Here is a 27,671-nt window from a genome sequence, read left to right on the forward strand (position 1 = left end):
AACAAATATTCCATTTGTCCTGCATTTTGGGGTGAAATATTGCGACAAATGAATATTTTTATGCGCTCTATTTCCCTACCGAAAGAAATCATAAAATGTGAAGCGAAAATATAAAAAATCGAATAATTCTGTTTAAAAATGGTGGACCCTATTTTTGCTAGTGTTGTGGCTTTTATGTGGATAATATTTTTATGGGAGACTTACTTAAGTCATAGACAGGTACGTTTACTTTAATCATTGTATCTTTATTTGTATCCAGCTAAAGTTAGCATTTGAAACAATCTAGCTAAACTATTTTAAAGGCCACGTAAATAAGCAATGTCTAGCAGCACATTAATAAAAGTAATCAATTTATGATACCTTTTGCAATCGATAAACATATAAAGCAGTCAATAAATTTTTTGTTTCAGTTTTTTGAGTTTAGCAGCGTGTAGCAAATTTAATTTGTTAAGCCCTTAATACTCATATGTCTCTACTGATATAACATCATCACAGCACCACAAACCTTAACTAGAATTGCGTAAGATACTAATTCTTAATAAATAATATATATCTTTTTTGTTTTTCAAAGACCTAAATAATTTACTTCCACAACAGTTAAAATTTAAAATTAAAAAAAAAATCTAGGACAAGTTTAGAATTGTGGGGCCAAGTAAAAATTAATTCATAAATTGGGATGAATAAAATGGCCATTTTATAATCAACTATTAAATTTATTTACCCAGTTTCCCAATATTTTCTTTTTGTAATAAATCTTAGAAAAAAAAAAGATTCTAAATCTTTAAATGAATGCTATTTTCAAGATAAACTATCATCAAAATACGTGTCTATTTTTTATCATGTGCCTAATTTATTAATTTCAAATGGTTTAATTTTATTTTTTTGCCAATCACTTTTTTTTTTCTTTTGAGTTTGTAGAATAATATCATAAGGTTTACTGGAGACTTTACTACATGTGCTAAAATATGAAAGAGAGTTGAGAATAATAGATTACATTTTCTTCTGAGGGTTTCTGAGGGTTAAACTCAACATCATTTTTATATTTGCAACATTGTTTTTTCCTCTATCTTTTGAGAAGAGATTGTTAAAAAAAATTCTTTAATATTTTAAACAAAATTTTCATTTTACTTGTCATTCATTTGATGCTGCTAACCTTTTATCTTTTTTGTTGCATCTTCCATTTTAATTTTTTTTTATTTTGCCTAATCTCTACCTTTGCATAGTTTTTTTGTTTTCTTTTGTTGTTTTTTTTCGTTTTGTTGTTTAAGATCTTGCAGAGTCCTTAAATCCAAGGGCGATTGAATTTGACATCAAAGTTCATAGTCTTGTAAAATTGATGTTAATCAATATAAAGATGACCAAAAAAATTGCTTTTAAAATTTGTCAAGAAGCTTTGTTTGTCAATAATCCTGAGACTTAATATTGGATTTTATGGAGCAGAAGAATCTTTTCTAAGATGGTTGAAGGGCTGGAAATAAAATTCCAGTTCTTGCACATCTTTCTTTTTAAGGATTTCTAACAACTCCTTTTGGCTTTTTAAATGACTGAACACATAGAATTCTGAAAGCAATTTTTAAAACAATTTTTAAGTGTAAGTCATCAATGTATATTTTGCACTGATGAATGCTATTTTTAAAAGTCTGAATCATTTTTAGAATAAAAAAAACTAGTGGAAAACTGAGCAGTTGCAATAAAATTTCTGTTTTATTAGAGTTAGGTTAAGAGAGTGGTTAGATCAAGAAGATTATTTAAGAATTCTTTTTGATTTTCAAGCACTTTATTAGTATTGGTAAACTTTTAATAAAGTGAATGTATATAGAAGCACTCATAAATAATTTGTTTAACAATATGCTAGTAGTAACTGTGATATAAGTAGCAGAACTCTTCTTTATTCTTTTTTATTTTCAATTAATGTAGTACAAAGTGTATGTTAACACTAAAGATATTCCAGTGGAACTCAAAGATAATTTAGACAAAGAAACATTTGAAAAATCACGCCTTTATCAAGTGGACAGATCTAAGTTTAGTTTTGTTTCATCTATTTACTCACAAGTGGAATCAACGGTAGTTTTTTAATGTTTTTGGAGTAAAACTTTTATGTAAAATATTTTCTTACACAAAAGAAGGATAAAGACTTACACTTGTGCGTGTGTGTGATTGTGGGTCAAGCCTCTAGACTTAATTTGCATAATTTTGATACTTTATTTAAGTAATCTTATGAATAATAACTTGCATGTTATCTAACAAACATATATAAAGTTTTTAAAAATATTTTAGGTGATTTTGTTGTTAAATGGTTTACCATTTTTGTGGAGTGTCTCTGGTGCACTAAATGCTGCCATTGGGTTTGATTCAACACATGAGGTTAGTTTCTTTCCCTCAAATTCAAACAAGTGCATTTTAAAAGCTACAAAAAATACTGCCGTAAATACTGTGTATACCAGTAAGTTAACTTGCTATTATTAACTGTAAAGGGTAGTTTATTGTTAGATTTATAATGAATTAAATGAATAAGTATTTTTCACAGATGAACATTACATCTTTTTACGTTCTTAAAGAATATTTTTCATCTATTCTAATTGGTTTAAAGTTTTGACTTATACACTAGTATATATAGCATCAAAGATTTCTGTTCAAAAAAGAAAATGGTTGAATAATTCAATGAAATCAATAAGTATTTGCTTTTCAGATTAAGCAGTCATGTATTTTCTTAGTCCTCTCAACTTTGTTCAGCACAGTAACAAGTCTTCCATGGAGTCTCTATTCAAACTTTGTAATTGAAGAGCGTCATGGATTCAATAAGCAGGTTTTAAAAAATTATTATTTGTTTGCTGAATTTTTTGATACTGTATTACAGCATTCTGCAGCATTAAAACTCAAATTGTTGTTTTATTGCATGGATTGACACTTGTGTTTTGAATGTTTTGGTGCTGCATTATTTGCCAACCACTTAAAAAAATTTATCCCAAATTTGATGATATTTTATCAGATTTAATGTCCATTTACTTGAAAATTTAGTCATCATAAAATTAAGATATTTTAAATACAGAGTTATAACTATGGATTTTAAGCAGTCTTTGAGAGAATATGAACTATTAGGAGTCTCCAGCTAATAAAAAATCAAGGATTTTAAGATAGAATACTCCATCTCAGCAAAACATTACCTGAATGGTTTTTCAAATCTTGATAAACTTTGTGAAATACTAAAAGATCTCCTTTGTGAAATACTAAAAGATCTCAAGTTGGCAGTGATTGTTAAAAACATCACCCATAAAATGACAAAATGTGCCAGATACATAAGGTTTTATAGAAGTGCTTAAAAATATAGATTTTTATTTGCAAAATTTTTTTGTAATAATTCACCAACTTGATTTATGAAATAAAAAGAAAAAAATAAGATAAAAAGTAAGGTCGAAGTTTATAGCACATTTATTACTTATTAAGGTCTTCAATAATATTATTCTAAAATGGTTACATGCATCTAAAATAGTATTCTAAAATGGCATCTTGAATGCCGACTCAAAATATCGTTAATATGATTCGTTTTTAGTTTTGGTAAACGTGAAAACATCTTTAAAATATTTTTCATCTGTATCCAAAAAAAAAGTAATTTTATTTAGTAACAAACGCAATCTCGGTTATATATTTGTATATTTGTGTTTAGACTCTTGGTTTTTATTTCAAAGATCTGTTAAAGAAACTAATCGTTACGACCGCTATTTCTTTGCCTGTGACATGCGTTCTTATTTGGATTATCAAATGGGGAGGGGAATATTTCTTTATCTACACATGGCTATTTGCTTTGGCAGTATCTTTGGTATTTATACTAGATGTTTATATTCTTTGTTGCACATTTTTTAAAACCGTATTTTTAAAAAAAATTGTTATACTCTTAGGTACGACGTAGGATAATTGCCTAAATTGTCAAGTATTGAATTTATGATTTAGTTCATGATCGCGATCTACCACGATTACATTGCACCGTTATTTGATCGATTTATTCCACTACCAGATGGTCACTTACGGACCATTATTGAAGATTTAGCAAAACGTGTAAATTTTCCACTTTCCAAGATTCTCGTAATTGAAGGTTCGAAACGATCCTCTCACAGTAATGCATACTTCTTTGGATTGTACAAAAAAAAGGTACAAAAAAAGGCTTTCAAAGTGATTTCAATGCTTTTGGCATTAAAAAGTTTTAAAACTGCTTTAAAATCTTTGATTTTATGTACAGGTTATGTCTAAAATGTTTTGATTTTATGAGTAGGCTTCGTGTAAAATTTCTTGATTTTACGTGTAGGTCATAGTGCTGTTTGATACACTTCTGCCCGTAAGTCCTTTTGAAGAAGAAGAACAGAAGACAAAATCGAAAAAAGACAACGAAGAAGTTGCTGAGGAAGCAAACGAAGAACAAGAAAAGGTTGTTTTTTAAACTAATTTTTGAGTTAAATTTGCAGCATCATAATTTTCTTTTCTGCTTGTAAAACTATAATCGTTTTTACAGAAGTGGAATTTTTTTCAATTGAACTTGAAAACGTATTATTATTTGTATTAGAATAAGAAAGAAAAGGGTTGCACAAACGAAGAAATATTAGCAGTAATCGGCCATGAACTAGGTCATTGGAAATTGAACCATACTCTGAAGAATCTCGTTATAAGCCAGGTAATACTATAAATAATTATCGAAACACAAAAATTTGTCTAATTTACAGTTATCGATAAACAAATTTTTCTTTTTAGATTAACCTAGTTGTCACCTTTTTTGTATTCGGTTTACTTATGGATAACAAAGCACTTTATAAAAGTTTTGGATTTCATGATCAGGAACCAACTATAATCGGACTGCTTATTGTTTTTCAGTTTATATTCTCTCCATATAATGAGGTGAGGCATGTAAATTTATTCTACTTCAGGTTGATGCAATTTTTTTGTTTTTCTACTAAAACATTTCTTTAGCTTGTGGGCTTTTTGATGACCGTTTTGAGTCGGCATTTTGAATTTCAAGCTGACGAGTTCGCAAAAAGTCTCTCCTATTCTAAACAGCTTCAATCTGCTCTAATGAAGTTAAATAAAGAAAACCTTGGGTTTCCAGTGGCTGATGCACTTTATTCGTCATATCACTATTCTCACCCTCCATTACTAGAACGTTTACGAGCATTAAAAGTAAAGAGCGAGTGATGGCGAGCTTGAAAGATAAAGGTTTTTAAAAGAAAAGATAAAATTTAAAGTATTTATGGTTTATTTAAATTTGTTATAAAATCCTATTAGGAAAATTACTGATCGCACTATTTGAATAAAAAAAAGATTGGAGTGGTTAAAACTTTTTCCCGCATGTGCTGTTTTCCGACAAGAGATCTTTGGTCCACACAAGGTCGAAGATAATTACCAAAGTGATGTCATCTTTTTAGACCTAAACGCAGAAAGATTTCTTTTTACAAAAATATAATTTTTGGTCTTAGTGCTAACGATTTTATTTAAAAATGGAAGAGGTAGAAACTTTCGTGACGAACTGAAATAGAAAGAAAAAACGAATCATTAACGAAAAAAATCAGTTGCTCACGAAAGTTTCTCTGAAATGATGTTTTGGATTTCGTGAAGTTTTTCTCATCAAAAACGACAACATTACTTCTGCACGCAGACGAAACTACAAAATTATTTCTCGCGCTTTTAGTCTTTTAAATAAAAACACACCCCTCTCCATTAAAAACATTTGGGATGAAGTCACGTCCCAAAGAAAACCTTTTGAGGCATGAAAGTACATACCTTCAATATTACAAAAATGAAAATATTGAAATCTAGTTACTGCGTCCGCAGAAGAAAAATAGCTTTAAAGTTTATTTCTCTTTAAATTGAATAAATGTAAAAAATTATCATATTTTGTGGAATTTAAGTAGTTAACACATGAAATTTTCATATAATTTCATGAAAAAGTAAGAAAATGTTGTAAAACAATGACAAGAAGAATAGAAAATTAAAACATTGGTAAAAAGACCTCATAAACTTCGTTAAATCAGGGACCATAAAATAGTAAGGATGAATTGCAAAGTCCTGGTTTCTGAACTTCAAAACTGAAAGGTTCATTCAAATTGTGTATTTGTTAAAACTTTAGAAAGTAAAAAAGTAAGAGGAAAATACAGTTATAGCTTTGATAACTTTACCCTAAAATGGGATGTACCTAAAAATTGTCTTAGGCCAAGAAGAGTACAATTTTTTTACAGTATTAGCGCATCATTCAGAAAAGTGATGTGGTAGGAGTTAAATATCGTATTAATCAACAGATTATTTTTTGTTATAAAATTTTTTTTAAAAGATTATTTTTTCTGTTTAACGGTTTCAGTTTTGAGATACGGAAAACCAATGTTATGGGAGAAATCTTTGTAGTTTTGTAGCTTCACGTAAATTTTCAAAATTGTGCAATGGATTGGAGAAATAATTTCAAATTACCCATTACTTTACTGTTGTAGTCAACGATGCAGTTAATTGCATATTGAGGAGGGTCTTGTGAGCGCTTGTAACTTTGCCAATGTTGTTGAAAAGTGATGTAGAGCTTTTGTGACTTGTTCACTAAACATTCCCAGTGAACAATTTTTTTTCTTGATGAACTGGCTGACATGGAAAAAGACAGAATGCACTTTTGGTGTAACAGGTAAGTCAGCATTTAGATAACTGTCTTTGAACTGCTGAATTTTTAACCCATACTGCTCATCTAGATGGTTTCCAAAGCATGCTTCAACAACAAAGTTGAACTTTTTCAACAAATCAATCAATCCAGTGGCACTGATAATGCACATTTCTCTACTTGTTGAAGCATGAAGTCTGAGGTTTTCAAAATTTTTTGGAATTCTGGTCCAGCAAAGTGCCCACCGTGGTATGGCTGCATGTGAATGTGCAAGTCTGAAAGGCACTAAGTAACTGCAGGCTAGCAAAATTGAAGATGTTTCACAATGTGATTCACAACTCCAAGCAGAAGATGAAGCTCATAGGTGAAATTAAATCCAAAACTAGAGAATCATCTGGTAACTTAATGAGCGGCTGATTGACTACATTATCAAAGTCTTTGGCTCGTTTTTTATCTGCTCCAGCATTGACAAATGCCTCATAGGTTGTCTGTAATAATCCAAAGGTTCTAGGTGAACCACAGAGGTGGAGGTGTTATGAGTCCAAATTGCACCAAGTGTACGGGTGGCAGTTGGAGTGAGATTGCAATCCACATATGATGTTAGCAAGCTTAAAATCACTTGACAAAACAAACTCAACAGTGATTGCTTGGATCAAATCTAGAATAAGCTTTTCATATATTTCTAAAAGATCTTCACAGACAGCAATGATAAGCTGTTTTTTGACTTCTGTGTCTTTTGAGCTTTTGCAAGTCAGAAGCCATTTGGATAGTTGGACAGCCTCAACACTGCCTGATTGAATGTCAATGACACCAAGACACACCTTCAAAAAGCCTCCACTTCCATCGATTCCATTTTTCAAAAAGAAGTCTTCAGTTATCCCCCTGCTTTGCATCAATTTTGAAATCAAATCTTTCATGCTGTTGCAAAGAACCACAATTTTACTGAATGAGTCAGGACAACTAGAAAGTGCAACTTTACTAATAGAAAAGTCTTCAGACAGTTGCTGGCCAAGAATGTTAACCCGACACCGCATACATTTTTTTCTTAATGGTTTAAAAAAAAAAATGAAATTGATAATAAAGACATTTCTTAGGAACAAAAAAACAATTGATGTGTTTTTAACCGCGGGTTTATTAGTATATTTTACGGTATAACTAAACATATGCATATTAATTTAAATAAACACTATGAAATTAAGTCAAATTCTGTTTGTTTCTTTAAATATACAATATGCGGTGTCGGGTTAAATTTAGTTTTAAAGTTCTCTTCGACAATCCTGTGAGGTGAGACTATGTTCAGGGTGCTTGCTAGTTTTTTCACTCCAGTATTTGAACCAAGTCTGAAGCTTAGAGGCAAGAGAAGGACTTTAATATTTCTAAGTGACTTTGATGATCCTGCAATATTAGAAAAAGAATGTTTGAATTTCAAAGAAAAATTCTTTTTCATCAAAATTAAATACATCGAAATTGAATAAATTCAAATCTAATTCTTTAAACCAATAAACTTCCCACATTTTTCCAGCTTTTTCTTGCCTTTAATGTATTGTGCAACGGAAATAGCTTATGGAAAAATATTGGTAATGCAAAGATTGAAAAAAGAAATGTATGATAAATTACTCATCATCAATTATGTTTGTCAAAATTTGTTTTCATTGTTTCAATAATAAAAATTTCATTAACATTTTGGAAATAATAAATGCATATTGTACGCTTTAAATTAAAACTTGCAATTGGCATTGCTTTCTAATTTATTACAAAGTGTTTCAAACTTTTTAGAATATAAAAGTTAATACCAGAAAAAATTGGTAGCTTTCTGTCATGAGCTTGCTGAAGTCGAATTGTTCCCCCTGGAGATGACGATGAAGAAGAAATCACTGCAGATGCAATCCTTTCTGAGGCAATTTTTTCTTTTTTAGCAACTTCTTAAATAAATTTTCGAAGTGTACAAATATGTGGGAAGCCGGTGTACAAAGATGTGGGAAGCCTTTTTGTAGCAAAAAAAAACAAGAAGAGCATCTTTTTTCTGAGTTTGGCTTTGGTGGATAAGTTATCCCAGTTGAGTTTTGAAAAAGTGGGTGAGCCTGATTTCCTTTGATTCTGGCATTCTTGCAAATCAGACACTTACAAATAGTAGATGCACTTGTCAAAACTGTTGGAGAAATGGATATAAAGTCATAAAGCTGCGGACGATTTGAAGAAAACAAACACTTCTCCTGTTGTCCTCATGTGACTTTGCATGGTTAGGCATTTTAAAGAACTGGTCAACAGTTTTTTTACCTTGCAAATAACTTAATTTTTTAAATGATTTTATTTTCTGATTTTTTAAATTACGGCTTTTATGCCCAAACTACCAAAAAAAATTAGATGTGCACTTGAGACCAAAATCTGAGGTGGACTACCGTAAAATAAATATATTATACATTTCCAATGCCAAAAACCCTGCCATTAAAAAACTCTTATATGGCTTAGTTTTCTGATTCCATTGAATAACTTTTTTAAAAAATCCCTTCAGCTCTCTCCCCCTCTTCTACCCCTCCCCCTGCATTATTTCTTACGTAAAAAAAGTGTCACTCACACAACTCATCTAGAAAAGGCTAAGGGGTGATGCACATTTTATTAAATGGGTATAAAAATAATTTCATACTTAAATTTGTATTTATACTAAAAAATATTACAAATCAACTTGAACTTTGATGACTCTAGAATCCCTATAGGATTATTTTTTATTTGAATATCCTAACATATGATAAATTTAACACTGCATAGTTTTCCTTTAGACAATGATTTTTAAATGCATTTTTCTTCTGTCGACGTAATAACTAGATTTCAATATTTTCATTTTTGTAATGACCAAGGTATGTACTTGCAAGCCTCAAAAGGTTTTCTTTGGGACATGACTTCATCCCAAATGTTTTTAATGGAGAGGGGTGAACACATTGCATTTAAATGTGAAAACATTTTTCTGAGATGACGTTTATAACAAAATTATAATGATGTCAAAAATATAACGATAATAAATTATCATTTGCTTGCTTTTTAAAACACTTTTAAGTCATAAAATTACCTCGAAAGCTTCGCATTCATTGCATGAAGGTTTTTAAGAAACAAATTGCTTTTTTAGTGGTCTTTTCCAAGTATTATCTTTTTCTAGCTCTTGATTTCTAGGTCCAATTATAGCGAAAGCATCTTTTTGTGCGCCTGGCAGTAAATATCTATGTTAAAACAAATCAAAATGATCAAAAACAAAAAACAACAATAAATTTAAGATACGACACTCAACGAAAAGTTAGCTACAATACCGTCGTGATGCATACACTAAGTCATCTCTGTTTGTAGCAAACAAACGAGTGCGATGAAGCTGTCGAATCTCATCGGTAAGACCTCCTCTAAATAACGCCATTCCACGATTCGATGGAGGAACTGGACTATCGATCTGTAAAAATAAAAAGAAAAAGTCTTTTAACATTTTAAAAACGTTGAGCGAAGAAATGGTATTCAAATGCAAAACATGCTGTTGCTACGTACATGTGAAAATACAGACAGCTTAGCTTCCTCTATATCGTCATCGGTAAACTTTCCTTCGCTAGACCAGATTGCTGATTTTTCAAACGAATTTAAAGTCTGTAATGTGTTCGGATCTCTAGATGTAAAATTCAAACGATTGTTGTTGCTTTGGGTAATTATTTCAATGAAAAAAATGAAGCAGAAAGTTCTCTTTACTAAAATATCAGACAGGAAGATCACTTACCTATACGAAAAGAAAGAAATAACACCACTATCGATATTAGCTCCTCCACCATAAGCTCCGCCCTTTTCTCTAAATCCAAAGAAAAGTTATTTCAAAAACATACACCACACAAATATTTCGTCAATTAAAAAACAAAAATAATTTCGTAACACAAACAGGATTTTTTAACCAGATGTTACATAAAGCACCTTATCTCTTGATGTAAAAACTTGGCCGACAGCATTCTTAACAGTATTTGCAGCCTATAAAAACAACATTAAAGACTTCTAACTTATTCTCATTTTTAAACATGCACACTATTGAACAAAAGTATTTACTCAACTTATAAATTGAATAATTTTCGAACAAAGAATGAATAATTGCTTGATGCGTATCAATTAAAGAATGAGTGCTTTATGTTGAATATATAAATAATAATAATATGCATATCTCGAAACGCAAAGCCTTACTCAAGCATATTCATGATGTAATTAAAGGTCACAGGGGAAAAAACAAACGTCACATTTCACAACTTTAGAGAAATATGGATTTTAAAGTTTGAAAGTGTCTTTTGGAGTAAATCATTTATTACTTTTACAAATAACCGCAAACTGTCTATTTTAAAACGATGTTGCAATATCATCTTAATTTCATCAGTCCAGTGTTTTTTCTATTCTTGTCTGTACTTTCGATTCAATTATAATTTGTCGTTTACTTTTGTCATTTATTTTCAGTATAGCTACAAACACATATCTAACTCACGTCATAAATATTTTCTCCGTAAAACGAAAGTAAAAATCCGACTCCTTTAAAACTTTCTACCTTCTTAATTCAAACACAGAAGGGCAGAATACTTTTGAACGATAGTGCGAATCTCAACTAGTATTAAATAAGTAATTATGTAAAACAGCAAGAGAAATCACTTAGCGTGGTCTTCGTGTGAGTAAGGAACACCTCTTATGCACTTGCTTACATAATTCACTGATAAATCCATTTCGATGAAGGTCTTTTGGCTTTTTGGATTAAAATCCATGTCCTAGAGAATTTTCAAAAATATTTCACGCTAATGCTCGAAAAGGTTTTTGTATCATGTTTAAAAAAGTTAAAATTCTACAATAAAAACTATAAATAAAGGTAAGCGTGTTTTTATACCACAATAAAAAGCTGTCACCTGAACAAAATCTGGGTCATCAAAACCAACTGTGTTAAGTGAAGTCAACATCTCACTTAATGCAAGCATAGAAGGTTCGATCATTTCTAACGGAGCATTGATTGCGCACCTGGAAAATATTTATTAAATACTTTATAGAACTCCAGCAACACATTTCTCATCAAATCTTATATGAATTTTAAACGTCTTCATTAAAACATAAGCAATTGTTGCTTGGGGAACTATTTCATCAAAAAAAAAAAAAATAAAATAACAAATCCATTTGAAGACAACACTGGAAAAACGATTAAGCTACATTTTTATTGTTTTGAGTAAATTAGGTTTTAAACTTCAAATCACCATAGCTCACACCATAGCTCACTTATTTGTTAAGTTAAACATCTGTGTAATTTGATCGGTTTTCTAGTTATATAGTCAATTACTGTATAGTTAAACTGCAGCCGAATATAACAGGGGGAAAAACCACAAAAAAAAAGCAAAAATGTAGCTTCATCGTTTTTTCAGTGTGGTCTTCATTTGTTTTAGAATGCAAGAAATTTATACAGAACCAGTTTATTACGAAAAAAAAGATTATTAGGATGGAATATTGCTTTATTTTTTCTTCACCTAATCGAAAGCTACACGAAAGCTTCACGAAAGCACCACGAAAGCTTCATCAACCTTAACAACTTTGTTTTATGCCGCAAATTGAATGGGAAATTTAAAGCTGCTTATTCAAAAATTATTTATTTAATTATTTTAGAACATGCCGTTGTTTTTTGCTTTACTTTAGCTGTCAGAATTGCTTTGCGTAATCTCGGTCTGGCGATCATCTCAAAGATATCAAACGACGAAAAAGATCATTCAAATTGTGTCATGTGTCACACAGATTTGAAGTACGAATGAAATCTAATCGGCTTCAGATGACATGAGAGATTTATGAGAAGCTAAATTATCTAGCACATCCCATAATATTTTCTTTTAATTGCATTTTTTTAATGGCACTTCTTATGATAAATTTGTAAAAATGTTCCTTAATAAAAATGTTTCCTTTTGGAAACACGTTTTATGGATGATGAATCCAAGTTTAACCGCTTCCAGCCTGATGGGAAGTACATGTTAGGCGTCGGGGGTAATGATGAGGTTTGAGAAGCTATATCCTGGCATGCTATCGGTCCACTGATGGAAACTTGGATTATAAAAAATACAAAGATAGAGTAAAAGCAGGTCAAACCGATCACCAAACAATAAAAATCGCTTTTTAGCTTGTTTTTCAGCTAATTTGAGTTGCTTAACTTCTGCTCTTTTTTTGAGATGTTCTGCAACACCGTCTTCTGTAATACATTTGCCAGCAATTTTTGGAATATTAGATTGCCTCGATTTTTTTACATGAGACTGATCTTTTTCTTGAAAAAAAACTCTTTAGCTCATTTTCCATTTCGATTTTCATTCTCTCATGTAGTGCTCTGTACTTGTCGAACCTCGAAGCTGCTGTTGCTGGTTCAGAAGATAATGCTAAAGACTTTATTGTTCGCAATGGAGTTGAAGACGTCGGTTGATTAAACGATTCGGAGATAGCTAATGCCCGTTGATTGATTTTGTTTTTGTTAAGTGGAAATAACCCAGATATTCAAAACCAGCAATAGCGTGCAAACGTGTAAAACACTTACCGCTCTCATACACCTGTTTGAGCAACGTAGGAAAATCTAAGTTTTTGCATTTTGTGTCTTTGTAACATTTGGTAAGAACTACCTTCCACACTTGCTTAACATGGCAATAGACACCTCTGTTCAGTGGCTGAAGAATGTGAGACGAGTGGGATGGTAGACAAATCAAAATTATATTGTTTTCCCGACATAGCAATACAGCGGCTAAACTGACGTGAGACGTATGTCCATCAAGATGTAAAGTATGAGTCCACTAATAGCTTGACATTCTGGTATATACACTTCCTTCAACCATTCAATAAATGTGTCATGCTCCATCCAACCAGATTTAGAAATTGAATATTTGGTGCCAGTCGGACCATCTAAAGACCACTCAGCTCTAAAGTTTCGTTTTGCTTTGCATACCACGAATGGTGGTGTAAAGTCTCCATCAGCATTCAGCAATTGTTCACTGTATAATGGATTTTTTCATTGTTACCAATGAGATTCAAAACACGCTTTGGACCTTTTCGATATACTACAGTTGATTTGCCTTGATCACCACAGAAACCTGTTTCATCGCAATTCCAAATGTGACAACCAGAAGTTATCCCAAATTTTATATTTATTTTCTTACTTTTTTGTCTAATTTTTAATTATAAAACGAAAAAAAATTATGTAATCTGTATTAAAGTTAAATTTTCTACAAGATAGAGGTAAAATTATTTTTAAACGAATTATGGTTCCCGAATTATTACGATAGCAAATAAAAAAAAATAGCAAATTTTTACGACTCTCTTTTAAACTTTTATAAAAATAAAATGACTTGGATTTTATTTTGACACATTTGAATAGAGGTGACTCTATTTCTTCTGGTGTTTTTATTTTTTAAATATTCCTATCAGTTTCGGTTTTATTTAACCCTTAAATGCATGATTTTTTTAAAAACATAAGAAAAAATTATGCATGTATTTATTAAGTTTTTAGTAAGTTCTTTGTATTTAGTAAGTTCTATTCTTTTAAAAAAAAATTTGAAAATGACATTTCAATTTTGATATCTTATTTTATCTTATTTTATTTAATTTTGATATTTTGATATTTTAAACTAATCTTAAAAACGTTGTATATGTGTTAAATAAATGTTGCATTTCTGCAACACTATGCATATAAGGGTTAAATTTTTCGATCAGTGATCGAAAAAATAGTATGATCGGTTTGACCCGATTTTACTCTATATTACATAACGTAATGATGCCGCATGTTGATGATAACCTACTTATTACTTGGATTTTAATACATGACAACAAACCAAAGCATACTGCGAGGTCTTTAAAGTCTTGGCTTGAGGAAAATAAAATTAATTCAAATCAGGACCAAAGTCCCGATTTGAATCCGTTCGAGAACTTATGAAACGATATTGGAGTAGCTTTACAATGAGCTTTGGGGAGGAAGTTCAAAAAGTATGAAAAGCCACTACTTTTGAACGAAGAAACCCGTTCCTTTCTCGATTCGTGATTTTATCGTCCAAGACTGGAAAGGTGACAAAAATGGGAAACTATTTCTAGAAAAAATACCAACAAAATACAAACTTCTCAAGGCCATAATGCAGAGTATCATAGAAAATTATAAGAAAACTGAAAAATTCGAGCATATCTTAAGACAAAGTCGCAGAAGAAATTTCAACAATCCTAAAGAAAGGAATATATTAAAGAAAATAAAAATCGATACCTCACTAGGTGCACTAAAAATCCGAACAGATTATGAAAATGAGGTTGGGATAACAGCCAGTACGTCTGCAATTGCATGAAAAAAAGCACGATTTAAAGAGGTTTTAGGCTTCTTAAGTTTAGAAGCCGTCGACAAGAATAATCAGAAAAAATGGTTGAAGTTTGCACGAGACCATGTTGATAAACCAGAATCTACTTGGAGAAATGTCTTATCGTCAGATAAGTTAAGACTTAACATCTTCGAATCTGTCGACCGATTGCGAGTATCGAAAAAGAAGGGAGAAGCTCTGAAATTAAAAATCTAAACTTAAGGTTTAAACACCGTGGTGGTAGTCATAATCTGGGGTTCTACGACTTGGTCTGGTGTTAACTTCAAATTTATCAATGGAACCAAGACTAAGGAAGTATATTTTGGGATCTTGCAAGTAAACCCCCAAGATTCATTATCGCCAACCGTAACAGTTTTACCAGTAACAATGATTAAAAAAACTTGAAAAAGTTTTTTGCTAAGATAAAAACTGCTATAAAGGAGGAATCATAAAGTTTCCTGAAAGAGCCAAATATCGATCACTGATAAACAAATTGATTTTGGGAAAAAGGCATTAAGGTAGCAATACATTTGAAAAGACTAGATTTGCGTGAAATTCTTGAGTCATAAAAAGAAAATTCATTACCTTCAAAAGGGAAAGGACTTATTTAAAACACACACTTTTATTAATCAAAAGTAACTGTCATAGGCCTCTAAAGAACTTGTACATCGTACCTTGCTCTGCGATAAGCGCAGCGCAAAATGATCGCATGTAAAGTAATGTACACAGCGGTCAATGTCAAGCGTAAGTTATATGTAAAGGTATGACTCAGAAGCTTTCATACCCAATTTTCATAGCTAAAAAATAACATTTTTAGTGTTTTGAACAGCAACATTTTTCGACCTTTTGAATTTTTAATAATTATATCAAGACCCAATGATCACCATAAAAACGTTAACTTGGGTCTGCGTAATGATTAAGTGATCTTACACAACGTGGTCATCGAGTATTCTTATACCTTGACGTTTCTTACAAAAATTTCATTAAACAAACGTAAAGCAAATAAATCATGCGCATGCTCAGTTTAAAAGTAACACATCAAAAAAAATTTCACATCGTTAAAAACGCAATTAATTAGCGAGGAAAAGTGGCTCTTTAAGTTAAGTTCTAATTTATTTTGTCGCTCGTAAGCGCTGTTAGGTTTAAAACAAGCATTGAAACGGTATGAACTTTAGAAATCGGCAGTAAAGCGCGTTCAACCGACTAGCCGCATAGCGGAAGACACAGCTCAAAGAATTCTCAAAAGGTGCAGAAAAAAAATTCATGCGGCATTTTAAACGTTTAATTGACGTTGAAAGTAAAAATCAAAAAATAGCTGTAAGTTTTATTGTTATAAAGCAAAAGCAGGGAGATCAAAGATTTCGTTTGTTTAAAAATCATTTGGTTGAATTGCATTTGGTTACATTTCATTTGGTTACATTTTGTATCAAACTTCTTGGTTGGATTTTGCTTGCATATTTTTTTACATTTTTATTTGCTTACATACGTTTTAATTTTTTTTTGTTTAATTTTAATTTGTTTACATGTAAACAAAGATCTCAACATAAAGTTTCAACGTAAAGACATTTAGCAAAATTTTTTGCTATCAAACTTGACTTCAAAAAAAATTTTTAACAATAAAATTTTCTCTTACAGGGAAACAAATGATTCTTTGGCCGAGAGTTATCTTGCTGTTAGTAGCAACCATCCAAGTTCGACAGTCTTTACCGTGGAATATGCAAAGCCACGAGGACAATAACGCAAAAGTATTTACAGAAGAAGAAAAAGTTGTCGAAGAACCGATAGACGAAAGCAAATCAAATTTTGAAAGTGAAGTAAAATCTTTTGAACTGCAACAAGAAAAAAACGGAGCTTCAAGTAAACATACCGTAGAAAAAGCAAAGCACGTCAAACAAACTTGTGTTGACGTTGCATGTGATGATTCTGCGCAACTCAGCAGAATAGAAAAAAAGCCCCATGATAAAAACGAAACTAGCACTCAAGAAAGGAAAGCACCCGAGAAAAAAAAAATAGATATGATATTAGTAAACGAAAACGATTCAGAGTCAGCAGAAAGCACTATAGTTAAGGGTAACCAGAACTCGGAAAACGGGGCGACTATAAAAGCAATTCCAGAGAATCAGATAGGTAAAAACGGAGCTAATACACTTAAAGCCGACAAATTAAAAAAATACGACCCCTCTAAACCAAGTTCCTCGTTTGAGATGCACGGTAAGAAGAATTGCACATCTCCTATTTGTTTAGAAAGTCTAACTAAACCAAAAGGATCCATTGAAAAACAAACAAAATTACAGCCGAAATTAACTCCAACAGCTAAAGAAAAATCAACCAACCAATCCATCAACGTTAATAATTATCACAACCAATCAGAAAATTCGCCAATAAAACCCAATCAAAACTCTAAAACAAGCTATTTAAAAAAGCCACTTGAAAACGTTTTTTCGAACATAAATGGAGCATTGAGCGAAAAGGAAAACGGAACCAGCGTAATTGACCAATTATTGAAGGAGATCGAAAAGAAGAACAACGCAGTAGAAGAGAGCAATGTAGGTCTAAAATCAAACTGCACCGAAACACTATGCACAATTAATCATCATTCTGAAACGAAAAAAGAAAACTCAGAGATACAGTTCCGGGGTGAGAAATTCCCGGAACGAAAAGACTCAGGCGAACGATTTGAAAAACACAACAAAGAACTAGAAATTAATGGAAAAGAACTGGAAAACAACGGTAAAGTTGAATTTTCCAACGGATCTCTCAAAAATACTCTAAAACTAAAAGAGAGTTTAAATGAAATTATAAAAAAACTAACGAAGATTGGAAAGTCTGAAAAAGATATCAGTGAAGTGCAAGAGGAATACGACGAGAACAACGATTTAACAATTTCTTCAGCACGAAATATCGATTGCGCCGAAAATTGTTCCTTGGATATCATTAAAAAGCAAGAAGCAAGTAACTCATCACAAAAATCTGAAAACGAAAACGAATCAGAAAAAAGTGCATCGGAGAAAATAGCACCAGAGAACTCTAAATCTAAAATAAACTTGAATGAACAAGAAGAAAATGAAGAGACAGAAAAGTTGAGCGACGATTTCCAAAGCGCTTTAAAAAATATCTCTATTACTAATGGTAATGAATTAAACAATACTGTCGAAGTAAAAAATGAGTCTGATCCATCAACCAATGAAAAACTGTTCAACAATGAAACTACTTCTATTTACACGGCACTAGAGAATAATACCAAAGAAAACTGCACAGATTGTTCAATGCTGCGGGAAATAATCAATATAGAGCTAGAGAGAGCGTCATCCAATAAAACGTCGCAATTACTAGATACTAATGACAACAGCAACAGTTCTAATGATTCCCAGTCTGTTCCTTTAAATGAATTAAACAGCCAGAAGAGAATCGAAACTTTGGTAAAACTAGAAAGAGACGAAACTGATAACATATTAAATGTCGGTAACGAGAAGAAATCCGAATATTCATTGCTTCGCACTGCAAAAGTGTATGTACCAAATCAAAATCGCCACGCAATTGCAACAAACAGCAGTTCAGAGTTTTTAGCTGAAATACTCCCCAAATCAAAAGATAAAGACAGTAACGCAATAAAAAAAAATGATTGCACAAATGCTTCATGCTTGAATAATACAAAGACAATATTTTCAACTAAGTCTACAGATGAAAATGAAGAACCGGACAAATTAGTAAACTAGAAGATGAAAATAAATTTTGAAGGGTAAATTGAAAAGACCACAATAAACTATGAAAATAAATAGAGAAGATACAAAAATATTGCAAAAAAAGTAAAACATTTCAAAAACTACAGCGAAGAAGTATGAAAACTATGACCATTAAAAACGTTGCTAGGCAAAAAACCTTTACCTCATATCGTTTGAGTTGCACACATACATCGCAGTTTTCATGAGATTCTCGATTACTCCATCCAAGCATTCTTGCTCAGACAATTCTTTCATGAATTCAACCTATCAACAGACCGATAGAAATAAATTATACAAAATTACTTCTAAATGAAATAAATATTAACAAAAATTCAAATTAACAAAATATAAACTTTTTTTACTGCTAGTTTAAATTTGTTAATTTTTAAAGCATTTTCTTGATAATTAAAAAAAGATTTCTCTCACTTGTTGAAGTCCTGAGAAAAGTTCAGAGAGTTGAGCTGCTGGAGTCAAACTCTTTGCTGCACAAGCCATTGCATACAAGTGGCCAGATTGTGCAACAGATTGTGACAAATCACTGGCTACAGAATTTATCAATGTCCGTAATCGATCAGGATTATTGAACTCAGGTCTGAAAAGAAAGTATATTCAATTGAACATCCACCAATAATATCTTTTGTGTACTAATTCTAGTTTCAATTTTTATTGTAAATTTCAATTACAAGATATAAGACAAGAAAATGTTATAGTACAAAAAAAAAAAATAAAACTCACTCATTCAATATATCCTGCCATAGAGAAAACATCATAGGAATGTTCCGCTCAAGACAATGAGATGATAGCATGATACCCTGTTGTTAGTTTTACATATAGAAAATTAAAATAAGATAGACAATAATTAGAAAAACTAAAATGTTATAAAGTTATTAATTACTGCTAACATATTCAATAGCATCATTATCAGCATGATTTGTAACAAGATGGCTTGATGCATTTAAGCCCCCAGTTGTCAGTTCAATGATCTGTGCCAACTCTTTATATGTACGTGATCCAGCACCTAATCTAAAATTTTATCCCAAAATACGGGTGACAACCAGAAAATAACCAAATTATTGAAGTTTAATTTAAAGCCTGCCACTGATTTTTCACTAATTACTTTATCATATAAGCATAACTGTATTCTGGGTATAAATTATAACAATAGTATACAAGTGAAGACAATAAATTTAAAACACCTTGTTAAAACATTACAAAACAATGGTAGGTAAGGCTTGACAACATAAGGCAGAGAAGAGGTAGGAATGATTGAGCGGAAGTATGTTATTCCATTGGTTGGTTGCTCACAAGTGAATATCTTTACACCATCTAAAACAAAGAAATTGAGTCTAGACAGAAATCAATTTTAAGTCTTTTTTAATAATTGTTACTTTTTGCTATAACATCTATATAATATTATAATTATGATATTGTGTAGTAATATTATGGTAATATTATCATAATTTGAACCAGTAAGCAGATAAAACTTTAGAAAGAACATTTTGTAAATCTAAATAAAGATAAAAATCTGAATAAACAAAGACAATAATTGAAACAAAAACATGTTTATCTACTTGGTAACTTACCAAACATATGCTGATCTACTTTTGTCTCTTTAAGTTTTGGATCAATTTCTTTAAAAAAAAATCATTAAAATAAAATTAAAAAAAAAAAATCCTTTAAAAAAAAAAAAAGCAAATTTTATGAAACAAAAAACTTTTTTTTGAAATATTATACTTTCAAAAATCTCATTTCAAGTAAACTAAATTATATTTATTGATAAATCTAAATTAAATAGTTGAAAATCAGAGTTTTATGTAAACCAGAAAAATTCTTAAGAAGAAAAAACAACCTGAAACCATCATTTTTGGTAATACAGAAGCATCATCTTTCTTACTCTGGATTGTTTCTAACTGTAAACCTAGTAAACCATAAATATCTTTTCAAATATACAAAAACTTACTTATATATATATATATATATATATATATATATATATATATATATATATATACATACATACAAAAAACATATACAAACATAAATTACACCAGCAGACATTTTTTGAAAAGAATTTTTGTATTTTTTTGTTTTAAAAACTATTTTAAGTTTTGGCATAAAAGAATTTTAAAAATCTTTTCAAAAAGTTTGTATTTTAAGGTTTTACAAATTTTGTTACTTTGCTTCAGTAGATCTGCTTTTGTAGCTTCTGTAAAATTTTTTGTCATTGAAAGTAAGAGCATCATTTCTTTAGCATCTTTTTTTGATGTATAATCAACCTGAATTTAAAAATGGCTGACAACATTATCTTTTGAAATTTGTAAGAAAAACAATTTTTCTTATAAAAAGACATGCTAAGATAAACTCAAAAAAAAAGTTAAAGGAAAATAAATAGTTTACATCTGGCTTCATGATCAAAGTCAGTTTGTGAGTATTATCAATAAAACATTTTTTCACTTTGTCTTGAAGAAAAACTGGATTTTCTTCTAAAATTTTCTAAAATTAAACATTCCAAACATAAAAACTGATGTCATATTGATAACATTTTTTATGCAAAAAAATTAGATTTGATCCAACATTAAACAAGAATAGGTGTTGTAATAAAATACTACACAAAAAGTAATTTGTAATTTCTCAAGAAAGGAAATTAAATAACACAAACCTTGAACTTTTGAACATGTTTATTGACAAACAGAGGATCAATAGGGTTTTTATCCTGGTTCCAGCTTGAGATTACAGCCTAAATTTATATCCAATTATTTGAAACAAAATGAATCAACTAACGTAAACAAAAACTGCATATAAATCTTGTTTGCTGTAAGTTATTTACAAATTTTTAAAAGTTCCTTAAAAAAATTTTATGCAAAAAAATGTCTATGTAAAAAATACCATTATCAAACTTAATCCAAAGTTACTGGTCTGATGCTTTTGTGAAAGCTCAACATTGTGTAAAATGGATTCAATTCTTTCTGGATCAAACCCTTCTCTAAAAAGAAAAAAATATATGTAAAGCATCTAATTTATACTAAACTATGAAAACACTTTTTGAAAATATTTATTTTCAGAAAAAAATTTACTTGGCTATCTTTAAGAAAGTTTCTTCAATAACAGCAGTGACCTTTTCAACATCATTTTCATGTATTCCTTGTAAACCTACAGCAAATGTTGAATGCTTGATCTGACTGTCTAGACTTAAAAAATAATTTTTAAATATTAGTTAGATTCTTTAAAATCTAAAAGAACAAAAAAAAAAAAAAAAGAAAAAAAAAAAAAAAGTTACCCAGTTATTGGAGAGTAATCTTTACCAATGTTTGGTTCAATAAGAGACTGATAAAAAGGTGAATTAGGACCAGTAACCATTAATGTTGAAAGAATATTTAAGACAAATAATTCAAAAGGATCTTCAGAGCTAAAAATAAAAAATATATTTTAATAAACATATAAAATCAGTTTCAAAAATTTAGGTAAGCATTATCACAATTTTCACTTATCAACTTACTAATCAAGCATGAATCCAACTGAAACAGTAGTTTGTTTTTCTGGATCCGCAGCTAAATTATCTGGAGGGCAACTGATTGTTACAATTCTCTAAGAAGATACAAAAGTAAACAATCAACTAAGCTGTTTGTTTTGATAGAATTATGAATCATAAGAAGCTGATAAAAGAATGTAAAAAAAAAAAAGATATAAAAAGCTCTTTAATACCGGTTCAGACCACTTTGGCTCCAATGGGATTTCTGTTTGAGGGTTTTCATGTGAAAAGTTGTTTAGCACATGCTCAGTTATATGCAACAGGTGCTTAGCAAGTGGAAATGTACCATAAGTATAAAATCTATAATTCAAATATTAAAACATATCAACAACATTGACACAAAAAATTTGCTCAATTTCTCCCCATTTAGAATAGGTCTTCCTGCTTCTTCTTTTATTTCTTGCACAAAATTCAGTCAGGAAATCTGATCACTGATCAAATCATGTCCAATAGTATTAACTTAATATCTTAACACTGATACCATGATAAATCTTAAGACAATATTTTATGATGCAAACACCAACAAAATAATATCTTTAGATACTAAAATATTATCTTCATATTTGTATTTGATTGGTAATCTTTTTTTTTTTTGAGTCCTGATTAGTGGCTATTGGTAAGATTGGAAATACCTGGCATTGCTGGGATGATAATGTGATGAGTGGAACTCTTTTAACTGATTATGCTAAATTGATATTTAAATTGTAAAAGTATAACATAAACAAAACATGTTATCAGAGAAGTAACATTTTTAAAGCATTTAAAAAACAGAACAAAAGAATAAAAATTAAACTGAAATCAATATTTTTAAAAAATTTACTGTAAGTTTTGGTATATGAAGTGGATCGCCCCCACTGTTATAGCTGTATGTATGACTTGGAAGCAATAAATTCTGATAAGCAGTTTGATAAATACTTTCACCTGTTGACTGAAATTTCAAATAAAGTCAAGATGTGAATAATCTTTGAATTTGTTATCTTGTTAATTCATTATTATTATAACAAAGTTAATCAAGTTAAATAAAAACAAAAATCAATTAGTTATAAAAAGTTTAAAAAAAAAGCACCAAAGCTCCTTTCATCTCATTGAAAACCACTCCTTTGAATGTAATAGGCGAATTGACATCTTGAAGATCTGTGTGTTCCAACCTCCAACCTTCTTGCCTGTAAATTAGAAGTTAGTGAGCAAAAAATATAATATATTTAAATCTGCTATTAACATCTCTTGATTATAATTTAGTGTACCTAAGGAATTCAAAAATTACTACAACAAACAAAATTTTCTGTTAGAAAAACTATAAAAACTATAAGTACAACCAGAAAACAATAAAATAAAAATCTACCTAAAATCTGTTTCATTTAGGTTAGGGTAGAAAGCTGCATCCAAGTATACACTTAATAAATTATGATAATCTTTCTCATTCTGAGTTGAAAAAGGGTACATTGTCCAATCACTGGCTGAAAATAAAACAAAAATAACATCTTATAAACAGGAAAGAAATTCAACATCTTTACAGAAATTAGTTACCTTAGTTACCTTAGAATAAACTGCACTTTAGCTTCATGAGCAACTGACAACAAAAACTTCTCTGAGATTACTATGAGATAACTATGAGATTACTATGAGATAACTATGAGATTACTATGAGACTAGTGAGCACTATGAGATTACAATGAGACTAGGGAGCATTGAGATTACTATGAGACTAGAGAGCACTATGAGATTACTATGAAACTAGGGAGCACTATGAGTTAAACAAGACAAGCAATTTGAGTGTTACAATATTCTTTCAAAACTTGTTCACAAAAAATCTTTAATTGCATATAAGTTGTAGATCTCACTGCATAGAAGTTGTCTACTTTCCTTCTACAACATTTTACAGCTGTTTATAAACCAACCTCTTCAAGAAATAAATTGCTTATAATATACAATTAAATAATGTACCTTGTGTATATTACAAGTTATGAAAAAATGTATTTAAAAAAAAAATGTCTTTTAAAATTAAAAAATGTTTTTCTTTTTTAAAAAAAAAAAAAAAACTTTTTTAATTTTAAAAGACATTTTTTTTTAATTTGTCATTAAAATAATATTTTTTCACATAAATAATTGCATAACTTAAACCATAGATTTTAAAATTTATCATGGAAGAGTTAGATTACACAAGGTTTTTTTAATTAATATCCAGTTTTAGCAAAACTATCAAAAACTAATAACTATTTCTTTATTTTTGTTATATTTATTCAACTTTACCAGGAATGTTTTTTTTTTTAATTTATTTTTTTTAACATCAGGAATGTTTAAAATTTTTTTTCAGCAAGAAAATAAAAATAAAATAAAAAACTCAAAGATAAAATTGATTTAAATTAAAAAACTTAATAACCAATTTAAATTAAAACAATTTTAAAATTACAAACCTGTGAATGCATTCATAAATGTTGATAATGAACGATTCAGCATTTTAAAAAAAGGATCACGACATGGATACTTAGCAGAACCACAAAGTACTGTGTGTTCAAGTATATGAGGTACACCAGTATTATCCATAGGGGTTGTCCGAAATGCAACACTAACAGAAAAAACTAAGTTGCTATAGAATTTTTTGTTTTCATATTTTATTATATTAGGTGGACCGGAACGTAATAAATCAGTAATAATGAAAGTAATGTAAGTAATGTAATGAATGTAAGTGATGAAAGTCATTTTTGCACATGTCTTGGTTTATAGTTTATCAGCTCATTGTTTACTTCAAAGCCAAAGACTTTTTTAAGGTTAAAGTGACTTCTTTACTTGTAAATATTAATTTAATAGTTAAATCTTAAATATATATATTTTTTGAAACTTTATGTGAAACGGCCAGCCAAATACCAGAAGAGGTACATAGGTACAACAGTTGTCACCAAAAATATTTGTGATGTTTATCCAAGTACATTAGAAGTTCACAAAAGCCAAAGGTGTTCTAAGTTTAGATATGGTAGTTTTAATCTTTCTGACTCATACCAATTAGGAAGACCAACAACTTTAGCTAATGACATGTTAAGGATGGAAGTGGAAGTAAATCTGTGTCAGGCAATCAAGGAACTGTCAAACATTTTTAACCAACCTTGGTTGACCATCCAAAAACATTTCCAGCAGATTGGTAAAATATGCAGAACAGGTGTTTGGGTCCTGCATAATTTGTCCAAAGAAAACAAAATAGATAACCAATCTGCAACATGTCACTTATTGCTTCAGCAGCACAATACATAAGAGTTTTTTAATTGCTTGATCACTGGAGATGAAAAATGGGCCTCTATGATAATCTAAAGTATAAAAGGCAGTGGATCTCTCTGAATGAATCACTATGAAGTACTAAGTCAGATTTACATCCTAAAAGGAGGCTTTGGTATATTTGGAGGATTATTTGCAGAATTATTCATTTTTAAATGCTGAAACCTGGACAAACTGAGAATGCAGACCTTTACTGTGGACAATCAGATCAAGTAAATCAAACTTTAATTGAAAAGTGTCCAGTGATTGTCAACAGAAAAGGTGTTATTCAGCAACACAATAATGCAAGACCTCACTGTGCAAGATGGACCCTGGAAAAAATTTGGGGTGGGAAGTACAACCTCACCCACCATACTTGCCCAACATTGCACAATCGAATTTCCATGTATTCTAATCACTACAACATTTTCTATGTAATAAAAAATTTGGATGATATGTAAAATGTATTCTCCAGATATTTTGCTCAAAAGACAATTAATTTTAATTGATCCAGCATTGAAAATTGGTACACAGAAAAATGTTGTTGATGGCTGTTGATAACAAGGGTAATCGCATAATTGATTAAAAATAAAAATTAAATCAAAAATTTATCTGTTTGAATTTAATGTAGAAAAACACCATTACTTTCCAGTCCCCCTAATTTTTTGTAAAAAAGAGTTTGTCAAGTAAAAAAAACTTTTATGATTGTTGTAAAAATAAAATATTAACAACAAAAGAAGAAAAGTTTTTCACCTGAAGACATTGTTTTGATCATCACGTGTTATATGCAAATGTTGAGCTCCAGTTTTGTCATGACGTAGCAAAAGAGCATGTGCATGAAAATCTGGTATATCAGATGACTAAAAAATATTGTTTACAAAAGTTCTATTAAGGTCTTTCTTCAAACAAAAGTGTTTTTTTATGTAAAGTTAAAAGAATTTATTACTTGTAGAACAGTATATCCGTAGATCTGTGAGCCAACTTTAAGTTTGTTATCTAAAACAAAAGAAATTAGTCATTTCTAAAGCAATTATTGATATCAATATTATATCATTAGGTGTTTTCAGAAATCATTGGACTAAAGAAATAGATAGGCCAAATAACTAAAAGAATATCAAACCATCTAGAGTTGCTGCTGAAACTGTAGCACATGATTTCAAAGAAGTTCTAAAATTAAATGAAGATTTTCAAAAAAATTGAATAAAAATTTGAATAACTTTAAAACTCTCTAAGATCAGTCAAACCTAGATTATTATAAGACTTACATATTTGTTTTGTAAAGAAATCTTGAGCTGGTAGCTAAAGAGTGATGAAGCTTTCCAATATGAATCATGTTTAACTATTTTATAAATAAATCCACAAAGTAAACTTAGTATTACAAACACATGTCATAAAAATACATTAAAAAGTCAGATTAAAAACATTTACTCATCTGGCTTTCTTTTTATGGAAAATTCAAATTAAAAAAAGTAGATCTTTCTTCAACAACAAATTTTGATTTGGTGGTTGGCACCAAAATCCTCTCCTTCACTTTAAAAGATAAACTTTAACAAACCAATTTGCTCTATCACTTATCAATTTACTTAGTAAAAACCTTCAACCTTTTGAAAAAGTACATTTCTGATGTTTGTGGCAGTGACATCAAAACCATGCTACCCTTGTCACTTGGACCTTTCTGATTATGGTATCTGGTTTTTTCTACCACACATCAGGAAAATCATTTGAAACTTATATTACATGATTTTTCAACTGTAGCATTAACACTGCAGCACAGTTAACACTTTTTCCCTCAGCAAAATTATAGTTGACCCTTATGAACTTGATTATTTTGAACCCATATATGATATATTTACTTTCTTCCAATTTAATTTGAGAGACTCCATCTAAAGAAGACAAAAACTAACAAAATAAGTTTGAATTAAATATTTAGTTTATTTTTTATGATTTTTGTTTTAATTTTTGTTTTGTTTTGATATTTTTGTGTGTGTGTGTGTGTAGATTTTATCAATTCTAACAAAAATATATATTTTATTATCAAACTTTGATGCTTTTATATCAAATGGTGTATTTTATAAAAAATCAGATGACATATAGCTTAATTGATTTAACCAGAAGATGCATGATTTTAATGTCGCACTGCCACAAACATGCTAAAATATGCTTTTTTGAACTTTGAAGGCCATTTCAGTATTTTGAAATTAACAAAACTACCTATC

The 27,671-nt window shown here is 30.0% G+C and overlaps 3 protein-coding genes across 4 annotated transcripts; 2 read left to right on the plus strand and 1 right to left on the minus strand.

Annotated features, from left to right (window-relative positions):
* Positions 1 to 16: 16 nt before the first annotated feature.
* LOC145180785 (CAAX prenyl protease 1 homolog) lies at positions 17 to 5,230 on the plus strand. Its single transcript, XM_090082494.1, has 10 exons — positions 17 to 219; positions 1,918 to 2,064; positions 2,278 to 2,364; positions 2,690 to 2,806; positions 3,665 to 3,817; positions 3,949 to 4,146; positions 4,301 to 4,420; positions 4,556 to 4,663; positions 4,741 to 4,884; positions 4,957 to 5,230. The coding sequence occupies exons 1-10, from the start codon at positions 139 to 141 to the stop codon at positions 5,176 to 5,178; spliced, it is 1,377 nt and encodes a 458-aa protein (XP_089938620.1). The 5' UTR covers positions 17 to 138; the 3' UTR covers positions 5,179 to 5,230.
* Positions 5,222 to 27,545, minus strand: LOC145180778 (presequence protease, mitochondrial-like). Its single transcript, XM_090082489.1, has 32 exons — positions 26,721 to 27,545; positions 26,576 to 26,622; positions 26,402 to 26,451; positions 26,209 to 26,315; positions 24,624 to 24,775; positions 23,552 to 23,666; positions 23,276 to 23,372; positions 23,030 to 23,137; positions 22,842 to 22,894; positions 22,383 to 22,509; positions 22,177 to 22,265; positions 21,958 to 22,086; positions 21,755 to 21,868; positions 21,567 to 21,663; positions 21,340 to 21,417; positions 21,078 to 21,173; positions 20,857 to 20,956; positions 20,530 to 20,598; positions 20,264 to 20,311; positions 19,877 to 20,006; positions 19,583 to 19,703; positions 19,416 to 19,492; positions 19,107 to 19,272; positions 18,844 to 18,944; positions 11,518 to 11,626; positions 11,270 to 11,382; positions 10,556 to 10,609; positions 10,368 to 10,436; positions 10,145 to 10,259; positions 9,919 to 10,052; positions 9,684 to 9,831; positions 5,222 to 5,410 (listed from the first exon to the last, which is right to left on the minus strand). Exons 1-31 carry the CDS (start codon positions 26,786 to 26,788, stop codon positions 9,717 to 9,719), a joined length of 3,048 nt encoding a protein of 1,015 aa, XP_089938615.1. The 5' UTR covers positions 26,789 to 27,545; the 3' UTR covers positions 5,222 to 5,410; positions 9,684 to 9,716.
* On the plus strand, positions 16,158 to 19,026 carry LOC145180781 (uncharacterized). Of its 2 annotated transcripts, none has more exons than XM_090082491.1 (2): positions 16,158 to 16,275; positions 16,594 to 19,026. In XM_090082491.1, the coding sequence occupies exon 2, from the start codon at positions 16,602 to 16,604 to the stop codon at positions 18,672 to 18,674; it is 2,073 nt and encodes a 690-aa protein (XP_089938617.1). In that variant the 5' UTR covers positions 16,158 to 16,275; positions 16,594 to 16,601; the 3' UTR covers positions 18,675 to 19,026. The 2 variants fall into 2 exon arrangements, with proteins under 2 accessions (XP_089938617.1, XP_089938616.1); XM_090082490.1 differs by having other exon boundaries at positions 16,195 to 16,396.
* Positions 27,546 to 27,671: the final 126 nt, after the last annotated feature.

This window comes from Hydra viridissima, unplaced genomic scaffold (genome assembly GCF_058129835.1).
Source record: "Hydra viridissima isolate aposymbiotic clone 2 unplaced genomic scaffold, HvirCarnegie_v1 scaffold_3, whole genome shotgun sequence".
NCBI classification, from domain to species: domain Eukaryota; kingdom Metazoa; phylum Cnidaria; class Hydrozoa; order Anthoathecata; family Hydridae; genus Hydra; species Hydra viridissima.